General features: G+C 44.4%; 1 protein-coding gene across 1 annotated transcript in view; it reads left to right on the plus strand.

Moving 5' to 3' along the window:
- Positions 1–14,320, plus strand: part of GALK2 (galactokinase 2) — a 71,355-nt gene that overhangs the window by 37,263 nt on the left and 19,772 nt on the right. The window contains exons 6-7 of the mRNA XM_065412144.1: positions 5,025–5,123; positions 8,136–8,288. Coding sequence (XP_065268216.1) covers positions 5,025–5,123; positions 8,136–8,288 — 252 coding nt within the window. The remainder of the gene's footprint in view (positions 1–5,024; positions 5,124–8,135; positions 8,289–14,320) is intronic.

The following is a 14,320-nucleotide window of genomic DNA, read 5'->3' on the forward strand; positions in this document are numbered from 1 at the left end:
TGGGCAAGAAGATTTTCTGTGAGTCACACATCTGGCTTTTTTTCCCCCTGCAGAACTGTTGTTTTTAGAAGCCTTCTTATCTCCGAGATCCTAATTTTCCTCAGCTTGCCTGTTTTTAATAATAAGAATTTCCATTTCTATAGCATCTCCCATCTGAGGATCTCAAAGCATTTTGCAAATTGTAATGCATTCTGACACGGGAGGTAGGGTTCTCGCTCTGGATCAGACAAGAAGTCAAATACACCTCTACCCCGCTATAACGCTGTCCTCAGGAGCCAAAAAATCTTACCGTGTTATAGGTGAAACCACGTTATATCGAACTTGCTTTAATCCGCCGGAGTGCGCAGCCCCCCCCCCGCCCCCCGGAGCATTGCTTTACCGCATTATATCCAAATTTGTGTTATATTGGGTCGCGTTATATCGGGGTAGAGATGTATAGAGCTGGAGATGGAGACTTGAGACCTGGGCTCTAAGCTCGCTGTTTTAGTCACAAGACCATCCTTCTTTTCTAAATATAAAATCTCTGCACGCCATGGCTCTCGGCGTCTCCATATCTCTGCTTCAGCTTCCAGGATTACAGTCACATTTCCCTGAATTTTGTTTTACCAAAAAGCAAATATTTGGCTGGTTGCTTCAGTAGTGAGTAAAAACTGCTTTTTTGCACAAATGACTACTTCACCCGTTCCGGTCCCATCCCTCTGCTACTACTAGTAGAAGGCCAGTCTGTGTAGGCATGAGCCGGTTTAAATTAGAAACCAAGTCTTTCAGGGATGCCTTGGGCTGTCTTTTGGAGAGGGTTCTTCAACCCCTGCCAGGTCCTACTTGGTGGTCCTGCCATTCCTTGCTGAGTTTAAAAAAGAAAAGAAAAAAGTTGCTCAAGGCTCCAGCAGTGCTGTATGCCCAGCACACGCAGCTGGACAGCTGGCAGGCTGGGGCAAAGCAAGAACCAATGCTTAGCGAGGCGTGGATCACTAGAACGCATGAAGGGACGGGGGTGGCAGTGTGCTAATTGTTAACATTCCACAGCTGTAAGCTTCCCCTCCCCCCCCCTTTTTAAAGTGTAAACAACCTTAGGCGCACAAAGTTGACTGGTAGAGGATCTGTGCAGAGGGCGATATGACTTGTATCCAGACAAAGCAAAGGGAGAATTGCCTAGTCTGCGTTTTGCTATGCTTCCTCCCAAAATCTGCAAATGAAACACAATCATTTCTCTGGCTTCCATGCCTGAGAGCAAAATATACAGCACGAGCACCTCAAGAGCTGCATTTTAGGCTACATTATTAGAAACATGTGTGCGCAAATCCGAACCTGGATATTTCAGGGCACAAGCAGATCTTACACATACATCAGATTTTCAAATGGGATGGTTGTGTGCATCTAAACTGTGGAGAAATTTCCACTGCATTGCTTGGACCCCAGTCCAGTATTCCTTACAAGTAGCTGCAAAAACAAGTGAGGAAGTATCACTGCCTTGGGAGCGGAGGAGGGAGGGAGCAGTATAGCGGTGTGGCCCACCCTGGTGATGGGGAGCACCTGGATGTTTGAGAATATACACTGTTCCAGCTGCAGAGAAGAGTGAGCACCTACAAGCTGCATTGTGTGTGCGCGTGTGTGCATGCGTATGCCGGTGTGGGTGTGTCTTTTTTACTATGCAAATACTTCATTGGTTATTTTAAGAGGAAAAGGGGCATTGTTAATGTTGGGTGGACTGTTACATGATAAGGTTTCATTCACAAATTATTTCTTATTTTTGGTGGGGAGTGGCAGAACATGGACTTTGGTTAAGGCTTGACATTCCTGATACATTTAAGGTTAAAAATAATAATAATTAAGCAACAAGGAACACTTCTGTTTGTGTGGCGTTTTTTTTTTTATACTTCATCAAGAAGCAAAGGAGTAAGGTGACCAGACAGCAAGTGTGAAAAATCGGGACGGGGGCTGGGGGTAATAGGAGCCTATATAAGAAAAAGACCCAAAAATCGGGACTGTCCCTATAAAATCGGGACATCTGGTCACCCTACAAAGGAGGCACAATCCCTATTTGTTGTTCATCTTTCAAATGTATGAAGGGACAACAGTTAGAACTTTGCTTGTGGCCTGGCCATTTTCTATTTCCTGTGCAGGGGATTTAGCTGTCTGATTCCCATTAGTGATCAATTACCCCTATAAGATCCTGTGCATCCATAGGAAAGCAGACCCCTTTGTCTTTAGATTGGCGTAAGTGGGTCTGTTTACACTGTGGCACCAATATGGTGCTCTGAGGACAATCTGAACTCTCCTTGATGTTTGCCTCAAAGGGCTCCTATCTGCTCAGTTTTAGAGTAGTTTGGTAATGGTTTTTTGACAGCTCCTTATCAACCTGAAGTTTATTGAGCGTTCTACATAAGTAGCACTGTGGGCCAAGTAAATCAACCTTTAGTGCATTTGCAAGCCACTCAGTCTGATTGCATAGCTCTGAGCACATACTTTACAGCTTTGTCTGTTTCCAGTGGCTTTATGTAAATTGAGTGAATGAGCAGGCAGGCACACATACCTCCCTCAACGTGTGGTGATTTACTGCCTTTATCTGCTACCTTTTACAGTTGTGTGGTACAGCTGGTTAATATCCCTACTCTGGGGGTTATCTTGTTTCAGGTCCCTGCTGGCGGCTCTGAATCTGACTTTGCTCCTAGTTTGAAGATCTTGCTGTGTCTTTGCTACAATCTTTTTTCTTTTCCTTTCTTCCCTGTTGTGCGTATGATGCCGACTACCCTGTGCTTGATGGAATGAGCTGGTATGGGCATGTGATAGTGCACGGCCACACATGCTTTCCCCGTTGTTATAAAATGTTCTTAGAACATTCCCCGAGGCTCCTCAGGAGCTGGCTTTAATGTCTTTGCTGTGAAGTGTCTTTTACAGCAGTGATAACATGAATACTCTCCCCTTCTAAAGTACCATTTCATCTGCAGGTGTCAAAACACGCTAAGACATTGATGAAGCCTTACACAAACACTCTGGTGTTTACAGGTTATAGAAATTCTAGATTAGGGTGTCATGTCAGAGAGTGGAACGCATGTTCCCTAGGGAATGGAGAGGAGCCACTGACAGACTGGCACTGGGAAGGCCTGAGTCCCATATTTATTTATTTACTTACTTTAAGAACTTAACAGCTGAGAACATTAACAGGCTCCTGAACAGTCATGGAACTACTACACACAGCTGACCAAAATCCACGGGGCCGATATCTGGGATTGGATGCTGTGACAAAGTTCCTCCTCTATCTTGGTGGGTCCTGCGCTTATTGGTGGATTTTCTTGCCTCAGAGATTCACCATGTGGGTTGGGGAACAGCCCAGAGACCTTCCCCTCTGGAAGAACCCACAGTCCAGGTCAATTGGGAGGTTTGGGGGGAACCCAGGCCCGCCCTCTACTCCGGGTTCCAGCCCTGGGCCCTGTGGACTGCAGCTGTCTATAGTGCCTCCTGTAACAGCTGCATGACAGCTACAACTCCCTGGGCTACTTCCCCATGGCCTCAACCAAACACCTTCCTTATTCTCACCACAGGACCTTCCTCCTGGTGTCTGATAACGCTTGTGCTTCTCAGTCCTCCAGCAGCACACTCTCAGCGCTTGCGCCTTTTGCTCCCAGCTCCTCACACTCGCACCAGAAACTGAAGTGAGCTCCTTTTAAAACCCAGGTGCCCTGATTAGCCTGCCTTAATTGATTCTAGCAGGTTCCTGATTACTCTAGTGCAGCCCCTGCTCTGGTCACTCAGGAACCTGGATCCCAATAGGTCTGGTCACTCAGGGAACAGAAAACTACTCATCCAGTGACCAGTATATTTGCCCTCTACCAGACTCCTGTACCCCACTGGTCTGGGTCTGTCACAATGCACACATAGTGCTCCCATTGACTTCAGTGGGAGCCACACACACATCCAAGGGCAGAATTTGGCCCTTTAACCATTTGTTCGTTTTTGGTTTGTAAAATGAGATTATCATACATCTCTAAGGACTAGATTGTGGCATTGCCACATGCCCTGCGCATAGGACAGCGCCCAGAAGGAACTGTGCCTCTGAGATGGGCAGTGGTGCTACTTGCCAAATAAGGCAGTCTCAGGGCACGTCTTCACTACCCGCCGGACGGGGGGTAGCAATCGATCTATTGGGGGATCAACTTATCGCGTCTAGTGAAGACGCGATAAAATCGATCCCTGATGGCTCTGCCGTCGACTCTGGAAATCCACCGTGGCAAGAGGCGGAAGCGGAGTTGACGGTGGCGCGGCAGCGGTCGACTCGCCGCCGTCCTCACAGCCAGGTAAGTTGACCTAAAATACGCAACTTCAGCTATGCTATTCATGTAGCTGAAGTTGCGTATCTTAGGTCGACCCCCCCCCCCCTGTAGTGTAGACCTAGCCTCAGTGTAAGAATGTCAGAGCCAGACCCTAGATGATTTATTGTAGGGACCTGATCATGCATTCTTTACTAAGGCTAAAGTCCCATTGATATTATTTGGAGTTTTGCCTATGTGAGCACTGGAGGATCAGGTCCCTAACTGAGGAAACTCATAAATCTCGAGTTCAGCTTCAATCGGTAACTTCTAGTTATGAAACCGACACATTACAAGCAGTAAGGTGAATGATCTGGACTACATAAGTTACCAGGGAGCATACTTTGTACTCAGTCAGTATTGAAGCACAATTTCAGACACAGGTGCGGAAATGGGTGGGGGTGGGGGGAGGGAATGGAAGGAGGAGTGGTGCTAGAATGGAGACTCTGATAAGCGTCCAGTGCCAGTGGCTATAGTGGAGCCAGGGAGATCCTGGTATGGTTCAGAGCAAAGGGAGAAAGACTATATGGTGATACCGTCTTACAGTGAGAATGGGTCAGACTTGCATGGCATCCAAAGCTTAGTCTATTGGTAAGGAATGTGTGGGGAAGGGTGATCTCAGAGGTATCTCACTGTCCTCTGCAGTCTGTCAATGTAAGCAATGTATGTGCTGCATCCTTTATCTTGACTCAAGCTTTACTTCCAATGTTTCCTTAGGTGGAACTTGCAGAAATTTGCACCAAGAGCGAACGGTACATTGGCACGGAGGGAGGAGGCATGGACCAGTCCATCTCATTCCTTGCAGAAGAAGGAACTGTACGTGGCTCTTTTAGTGTAAACTAACAACACATTACAACTGTACGTATTAAAGATACAGGAAACCAATAGCTGGGCAAAACAGTACAGGCATGGATTATGCACAACGAAGATGTGAGTATATATGAGTCTCACTGTATAAGAAATACCACCATTCAGAACACGAGAGGCTTGTAGGACTAAGAAGATGAGAGTGAGAGATGAAAAGAGACTAGAAAGGCTACATGGGAGAGGAAGAGATATGAAAGAGGAGTAATAGACTCCATGTTGGTCAGCTGATGCACCACTGAACCTGGAGTAATTCCTACATTATGAGGTCTAAATGGCTGGTATCCCCTAGTTATCACAAGAATTCTTTATTGGAACTTCTAGTGACAGACCCGTTCTAGTAAAGCTGCCAGATTTGCTCAGAAACAGGGCTTTGGAGTGGAGCCTGGAGCTGGAGCACGGACCAGTAGGTTTTATGCCCGGAGCTGGAGCGGAACAATTCAAAAATTTGATTGCTCCAAATGCCTACTCATAACTCAATGGGGAATTACACAAATTTTTCAGACTTTGTTTTCATAAAATGCTAGTGTTTGATTAAGGTGTTGAAGGTATCTTTCTTAAGCATGAGAAACCGATGAATGGGCACTGCTATACACGACCTGCTGAGCTATACACAAGTGCTGCAAAAATACCGTTTACAGTGGGATCTGCCTACTATCTAAAAAGGTGTGTGAGGCTTTGGGCGGTCAAACCTAAAACTCACAAAAATATGTTTATTGAAATTAATGCAGCCATTCATGAGAAACCTTTACATTGGCCATCCGTTGTAAAATGCTTACCATTTTACTTGGTGACTTTCTCTCTCCACAGCATGTAATAGGGGCTTAGCTCCATATCATGGCGTTTTCTCTTATATGCAAAATGTGCTCATCCTTTGAATACATTGGATAGTCTCAAGTCTACCATGAGTGCATTCTGAACGCCCAAACATTGCCACTTTTCTGGGCCTACGTCCAATCTACCCAACAGCTTATACTTTTGGTAGCACCTGTGCAGGTGCACCAGTGCTGAAAGAAGTTACACATTTTCTTGACATACAGTCACCTCGGCTTTGGCTAAGTGGAAATGTTTTATATGGTTCAAAAGTGGTAAGGGTTTTCTTACTCAGAAAGTGGTGAGCACCGTAAGGGGTATGTACGCAGAGTGAAAGAGCATTTAAAGGGAAGCAAGTCTCTCCCTTGATATTTGCAAAATAATGCATAACCCCAATGGGTTAAGACAATGATGGGGACTCTAAATACATGGCTTGGAAGCAGATTAGCATGTGGCCACCTGTTGTTTAGCACCATAGCTGTTCATGGAGTAAATGAAGAGGGCCAAAACCAGTAACAGGTCCCTGCTCTATAGAGCTGCAGTCTGCTCTGAGCAGATCCCTGACAAAGTATGCAGTACACAACCTACCCCAGTGAAAAGTAAGCACTAGGTGTGCATTTCATCTCTTCATGACATCACAGCCTGCAGGAGTTAGTTACTGGGATTTATAGCCCAGTTCACCCAAAGGGCACAAAATGCTGTACCCATATTATACCTCACCACAGGGCTATGAGACAGGGAAATATTTTATTCCAGTTCTATTGCTGGGGAAAGTGAGGCAATAATTGGCTGGATGAAGCAAGGCCCTACACCCTACTCGCTGGCATTTCTCTGTTTGTCTGTCTGTAAGGCAATAACTTTTCAACCCATACCCAATCAGTTCCAAAATTTCAGGGACTGTTCTAGGCATCAGTGGGCAGAACCCTACTGCTTTTGGTGACAGTTGGGCTGTGACACTGTCTCCCTGATCCCTAGTCATGTGGTCTTTATGTCATTAGTGCCCCCCACCCCCAGTCGGTAAGCACTAGCACCTGTATCCTGTAAGAAAGGGATTTTGAAACACTGGTAGGCTAAAACAGAAACAGTCACAAGGGAAATGGGGATGGGGGGAACACAGACCCCCTGCCATGGTGGGAGGGTGGAATGGGGTACCCACAGAACAAGAGGCATGAGGGGGAGACTGGGAACCCTGGTATGAAGCAGAGGGGAACGGGGTACACACAGCGCCCCTGGCAGGAGGGATGTGGAGTGTTGCAGGAAGTACCTGAACTAGAGGGGGATGGGAGGGTGGCACATGGGGACCTTGTGGGCTGTAATGGAGGGAGGCAAGAAGCCCCTGGTGTGCGCAGCAAGCTCAGTCTACAGAAGCAACAAAAAGTGTGTGAAGCCTTCTAGTTTTTAGGAGAGTCATTTTGCACAATATCACCCTGATCCTGCAATGCATGGGCAGATTGCTGATTCTGATGGGGGCCCTGCAGGTAGAAAAGCTCTCTCCCACACAACACACTGTAGGATTGGAGCCTGAATGTACTGTATCAAAGTGAGCTGGCTGCCTACTTTTCTAGCCATTTGATTTGCACTGCAGGCTCCCTCAGGTAGAGCAGTCTGGATGTTTTACTGAAATGTAGCCCACTGATTAAATATATACTTTGTAATTATTGGGGCTAGACCTGGCTCAAGACTTAGAACCCCCTGGAATGGTGGCAGTGGGGTGTTCAGATATAAGGCTTTGTTTGGGCCCAGCTCTCACATTTAGGGTTCAGTTCTTACTACCCCCATGCTCTGGTGTTGCCAGTCCCAACCCAGCTGGATTTCAGTTTCCCAAATGCCATCTGGCATCTTCTTAAAATTAAGTTATTTTTAAAAGTGTTGCCTACAGATAGGTTCTGTGAAACTCTGAAAACACAAAGACATTTAATGGAGAAGCCATAAATTCCAGCTCCCAGGAAGAGGCTTCAGGTTTTCTTGTAACTTGACCATTGGGGCTAAATAGCTTTTCTCACTGTTTCATGTCAATTTCCTTGATTAACCATCTGTGGGTTCTTGAGAGGAAAAAAAAGTTTGCAAAGGTAAATGCATTTGATTTATTGAGCTAACTCCATTGCTGGTTGCTAGTAAATTAAAACTGACCATTCATTTTTCTTTTAATAGGCCAAGCTGATAGAGTTCAGTCCTCTGAGGGCAACTGATGTGAGACTTCCAAGTGGAGCAGTTTTTGTTATTGCTAACAGTTGTGTCGAAATGAATAAAGCAGCAACTTCTCATTACAATATTAGGGTGATGGAGTGTCGTCTGGCTACAAAGGTACTGTATGGCTTTTGTCAAACTCTAATGAAACCTTCATCCAAGTATGTGCTTTCCTCCACCCCTGACCAGTCACAGCTTTACTTTAACACCAGGTCAGGTGCTGCTTTAACTGACATTTTTATCTTCTTAGGGCCAGACCCCTCTACCCTGTTGCAAGGCAAACTCCCACGGAGTTCAATGGAAGTGTGAGGCATCTGGGATCAGACCCTTATTGTTTGTTGTAGGGTCTGTGGTTTAGCACTATTGAGTTTATTGGTTATTAGGCATGTATGGAGAGAACAAATTAATTCCTTTTCAGTAAAAATATTCTCAGTTAATGCGAGTAGAGGGCTTCTAATTAAACCCCGATAATGAAAAGGCAGTGGAGAAAAACAAATGTATTCCCATGGTAGTTCTGTATGGACAGTAATAGATGTGTATCTACTGGTAGAAGCAGAAAGCAATAATCAAGGATATAATGTAGAAACATTCAAATGCTATTGGAAGTGTTGATTAGAAACAGATACTTGTATTGAGCGTAGAGATGGGCCTGAACCAAAACTGCGGAGTTGAATGTGAACTGGGATGCCAATTCACAGCTTGAACCTGTCTCTAAGACAAGTTGAATCTGAGCACTCCAAGTCTTGGGAAAGTTTAAATTTGGATCTGGATTGAAAAAGCCCCAGTGTTTGGGAATATTCAGATTTGAGGTTTGGATTCAGTCGGTTATAGAAATAAAGGGGACTATTCTTTTCTCAGTTACACTGGCATAAGTGTGAAGTAGGACATACTCCCAATGTATATTGCTGTAAGTGAGTAAAATTTGGATCAGAGAATTCAGCTGAGAGTTTACATAATTACACTGTGGAACTTATTGCCACTGAATGTTGTTGAAGCCAACAACTAAGGGAGATTCAAAGAGGGGATGGGACATTTGTAGGGATAAGACGAATAGCCAGAGTTGTAACAATTAATGCTGAAAAAGAGGTTTGGAAGGGATATAAAACCTCATACTCATCCCTCTGCATGCTGTAAGCGGAAAGGAGCCCACTGAACCTGAATGAACACATACCTTATTATGGCTGTTGGTGTAACTTTCCAAAAGAGAATCTACTGCTCAGTGAAACTTTTTAAGCATCCTGTATGGGCCGATAGTTGGAACCATACTAAGGTTGTAGCTTGGAAAGTACCATGTCGTGTGTGTATTTAAGAGATATGTGATAATGCCAGTGATCATGGCCAGTTTCTTTTGCCATTGATTCTCATTGAATTCAGTGCAATCAGGGTTAGGACCTCTCTGTGAATGGATTCTGGCAGGAATGACAAACCTTGCCCTTGGGGTAATTAAACAACTCAACTAACTTGGGGAGTCCTAGTTTCTTTTGGAAGCTAATTCAAATAAGAGTCCAGGAATCTTCATATCCCCGATTTTAATAGACCATTTGTAAGACCTTCTTAAGGGTTGTTTCATAAAGCAAGGTAGGTGAATTGCACCAGCTTTTAAAATTACTTTGATTAGTTGCTCTGTGTTGCAAACTGCAGAGGAAAGGAGGGAAAGATGGATGTTACACCACCTGTTAGAAATGACACAATCCCTGAAAAAGTACCTTTCACAGCTGTGCAATTTTAAGGAAACAATTCACATCTGCCCACTTTTAAGCACATGTTGCCCAGATGGATAGTTGCATGCACAATAAAAAAATTGTTGAGACAGAAAAAACCTGTTTCCTTTAGGAACAGGTCATAGAGGGGTGAAGGTGGGCAGATGAGGGGAAGGAGGGTTGTCTTTTAGGTAATATTAACACAGCAGAACTAATAAGCTAACAGATGTATGAAACAGCATCTTAGGCCTCACAACACAGCTTTTTAGGTCATTCTTATTGATGGATGTCTTGATGGTAGTATTTGTCCTTCGTGCCTGTAGCTCTAATCTCATTTTCTTTCTCTTCCCTTTGCAGACATTTACACATGGGTAGAAATACCAGCATAACATATTCCTAATTGCTTTGGTTGGCGTAGGATATAATGAATCCTTGACTACCTCTCTCAATACACCTCTACCTCAATATAACGCTGTCCTTGGGAGCCAAAAAATCTTACCGCATTATAGGTGAAACCGCGTTATATCGAACTGGCTTTAATCCACCGGAGTGCGCAGCCCCGCCTCCCCCCGGAGCACTGCTTTACAGCGTTATATGCGGATTCGTGTTATATCGGGGTAGAGGTGTACATGCTGTCTTTCCTTCTTCTTTCTCCACAGAGCTATGATTGTGGGAGAAGGCAAGGCCAAAGAAATGCATCTTGTATTTAGAGCAGATGGTGGGTGAGGTTTGTGATGGTCCTTAGTTTTTGTGGGAGTTCATTCCACAAATTTTTGGGCCAGCCCATGAGAAAGTTATCTCCTGCACAGATTATCTTTACCATTATTGTAGGGAGCTCTGTTGTGCCAGAGGAGCAAAGTTGTTAACCATAGTCTTCAACCCAGAGACTATTTAATCCATTCTCATGGTGCCCTGCAATAGGTTATGTTTGGCTAGGGCATCATTTGATTCTTATTCTTTTGTGTACAATGGAGGTCAAACATCTACTTCCAACAAATAGAAGATGACAGAACCATATTTAATTGAACTGTTGAACTTTATCATAAAAATACCCCAACCTGCTAGATACTGAATTTCTGTTTCAGACATTCTTGAAAAATGGGAGAGATTTTCAGACTTCTAGCGTTAGGCCTAGTAATCCAGTAATGTGTGCCCTGTTTGGGACAGCTAGGGCCTGACTTTCAGAGGAGCTGAGCATAGTCACAACTCCAACTGAAGTCAACGGTTGCTAAACACCTCTGAACAATGGCCTCACAGCCATATGACCATTGCGTACCATTGGTAGGGGCAGAGCAACATTGCTTGCTCCTTCCTCTACAGGGAAGCACAGGAATGGGAAATGACACTGCACCTGTATGGACCAGACTGGAAAACAGGGGCTGAATGTGGCGCAGACTTGGTGGGGCCAGCAACTGCAGCAGGGATGACTTCACCGGGCTTTGTGGTGACGCCTGGGATCTTCTGTGCTGGGCTCAGCAGCTGCTACGCTTGGGAACCACTCTCTGTGGGTGACTCTGTTGTGTTTCCTTATTCTGGGCAGGAGTTTTATTGGAGAAGAAACTTTGGTCCAGAATGCCTGGAGGTGCCCCTGCCTCTGAAAGTTATACCATAGATGTCACAGGATGGATACTCAATGTTAGCAAAAATTTAGGCCTCTACTCCTTTGTACTATACTTCAGGTTACTCTATTTATCTGTAAAATGGTATTAATAATGCCTGCTTACCTATCTACCTTAATGGGTGCTGTAAAGTTTAATCAGTTAATGTTTGTGAAGTACTGAAAGACCCTCAGATGGCACTATAGGACTGCAAAGTACTAGGATAGTATTATTGTTATGTAAGGCTAAGTATACCAATACTCACTATGAATCATTGTTTATATTTGTCCCATCATTGACTGGGATATACTTTCTTTTCACATTTACTTATAGTGTAAGCTTAGAAATGGATAGGTCATGTTATTGGAATGGGTGGTGATAGACTCCTGAAAAAGAGTCCTTTCATCCTTACATGAAACTTGGAAAGAGCAGGAAGAGCAGCCAATGTAGACACTTCAAAGACACCCTTAAGCAGAATCTGAACTCATGCGGCATAAATATCGATCACTTCGAAGACAGAGCCAAGGACAAATCCGAATGTAGAACAACTATCAATAAATGTTGCAAACACTTTGAGAAAAAAAACAGATGTGAAAAAGTGATTGAAAAAAAGGGCCAATCATGATGCCAGGTCTTCAGTGGGTGCCTACACATTTCTGTAGGACATGTGTTTGTGACCTCGCTCCTTACAGATTGGATCATACAGCTACAGGAAAAACACACACAAGATGTTTTGATGTCTTCATCGAATACGACAGATGGCCATACATTTAAAGTGTTCCAGTGAGACTGTAACAGGGTGTATCCTGGCAGTTAAGAAGTGGCTTGAGGATGCCTCAGGACCTTACTCCATCTGATCAATAACTGTCAGGAAACACTGAACTCTTGGGTCAGTATTCTTGTAAATTCAATAGATGGATTTTTCCCTATTTCTTTTCTGGGTCTGGTGTCGGTTGTATTTTGAGTTAATGGGGTGGGATTTTTTCTTAAAAAATGGTCAAAAACTTTGTTGTCCTAAGTTTAGAATGATCACAAAAATATCAGCTGCTAAATGTTTTGCAGTGATCAGTTTCTGTTCAGTGTGTTTAGTCTGTAGAGTATCTAAATAGCAAGCTCATTTCAAATGCAGCCTCTCTCTTCAAGGAATTGGGAAGGATGTGGTAATGCACCAGTGGCATAAATTACTAATAATACAGTGTATTATTTATTCAGATAATAGAAAGCATTGTGTTGGTTTTTCTAAGTGATTACACCTGTTTAATTTCAAGTAATGAGGGCTACAAGATGCTGATCATTAGTGTAATATAATATACATTTCTTCAGTACCTTTAAGCTGAAGATCTCAAATCACTTTTACAGACAACTATTAAAGATATGAAAGATTAAAGTTAAAAGTTAAATATGTGAAGGAAACATTACCCACTGCGACAGTGACTCACCACCTGGCGCCCTGCCTTCTGGCTGGATGTAGCATTGTAGGATTTTTCTCTCCGTATCTCCGCTTACCAGACATTCATCTTGTGACTTGGACTTCCAGCTGGATCATGTTTAGCCTCATCCATTTACACCAGTAAACCAGAGGGTAACTCAGCAGTTACCACAACTTCGCATTAGATCATCAGGCCAGGGTCAGGCTACTAGTCCTTCCAGCCCTTCTGCCTAGGGTCTCCTTATGCTAGCCTCCTCAGTGAGACTGTAGGAGAGCCCAGGCCTTCCCTCTACCCTGGGTTTTGCTTTGTCAGGCCTCTTGCTTCTCTCCTAAGCTACCTCCTACATCAGTCCACCTTCTCCTCAGGGGGCTCACATGGTCAGCAGGGACTACCCTGGGGACAGTTCCCAACATGACAAAGGAAAGAAAACTAAACTAATGGAAATAAAGAGCAGTACCCACCCCCCTGTCCATAAGGGCCCTCCAGCCAACTGTACTACTGCTCCACACTCATAGGAAAGCTAAGGCAGCTGGGCTCACTGCTTGCTCCTCTCTGGGAGCTGAGATGAGAGGTCTGTCTACCTCCCAAGGCTAGAGCCCTGTGAGCTGGGCTTCTGCCTTCTGAAGCTCCTCCTCCAAGTCCACCATACTTCACAGGTGTGATGGGGTGGGGCTGCCTGAGTCCGTTGGTGCTCCTTAACCCCTTCCTGTCTAGTGCAGGCTTTGTATACCCCATAACACCCCCATTTTATAGGTGAGGAAACTGAGATACATGCAGATTAATGTTGTGGAGCTCTGGGTACTCAGCATCTTTGAAACCAGGCCATAGGTGACTTCTCCAGCATCTCAGAAACAGTGCCAGAGCCAGGACACTTCCTTACTCTCAGGCCCCTGCTTTAGCCACTAGACAATGCTGGTCCTTTCTGTGGCTGTGAACATACTTGTCTGTATTTTAAATGGCTGCAGAGTCATGTGGTTAGGATTTCATGTGGCCTGTTTTCCTGCTCTAGAATGCGCCACATCAACCTTGGAAAGGCACTAGAGGGCACCAAAAGTAGTTAATTGTTGTATACTGCAATAAAGCAAAAACTGAAAAGGCCTGAATAGAATAATGCTTGAGGAGAAGCAGGACAGTGAGAAGCTGCAGCAAGTAACTGGGCAGCAGCTCACACATGGTGCAAACAACCAGTAGCTTGCTATAACCGACTGCAGAAATCTGTGTGTGAAAAAGTATCCACCAGGTCTTGGAAAAGTCACAGCTCTCCTATAGGCCTCAATTACACAACGCAAATACTTAACTTTCAGCATGTGCTTAAGTCCCACTAACCTGAAAGTTAACTCCACTGAAGTGCTTTGCTGTAAAGGGATGATTTGCTGAATTGAGGCCTTAATGCTTTCAAACAAACTTAAAACCAATATTTA

The sequence above is a fragment of the Emys orbicularis genome, chromosome 10 (genome assembly GCF_028017835.1).
Source record: "Emys orbicularis isolate rEmyOrb1 chromosome 10, rEmyOrb1.hap1, whole genome shotgun sequence".
NCBI lineage: Eukaryota > Metazoa > Chordata > Testudines > Emydidae > Emys > Emys orbicularis.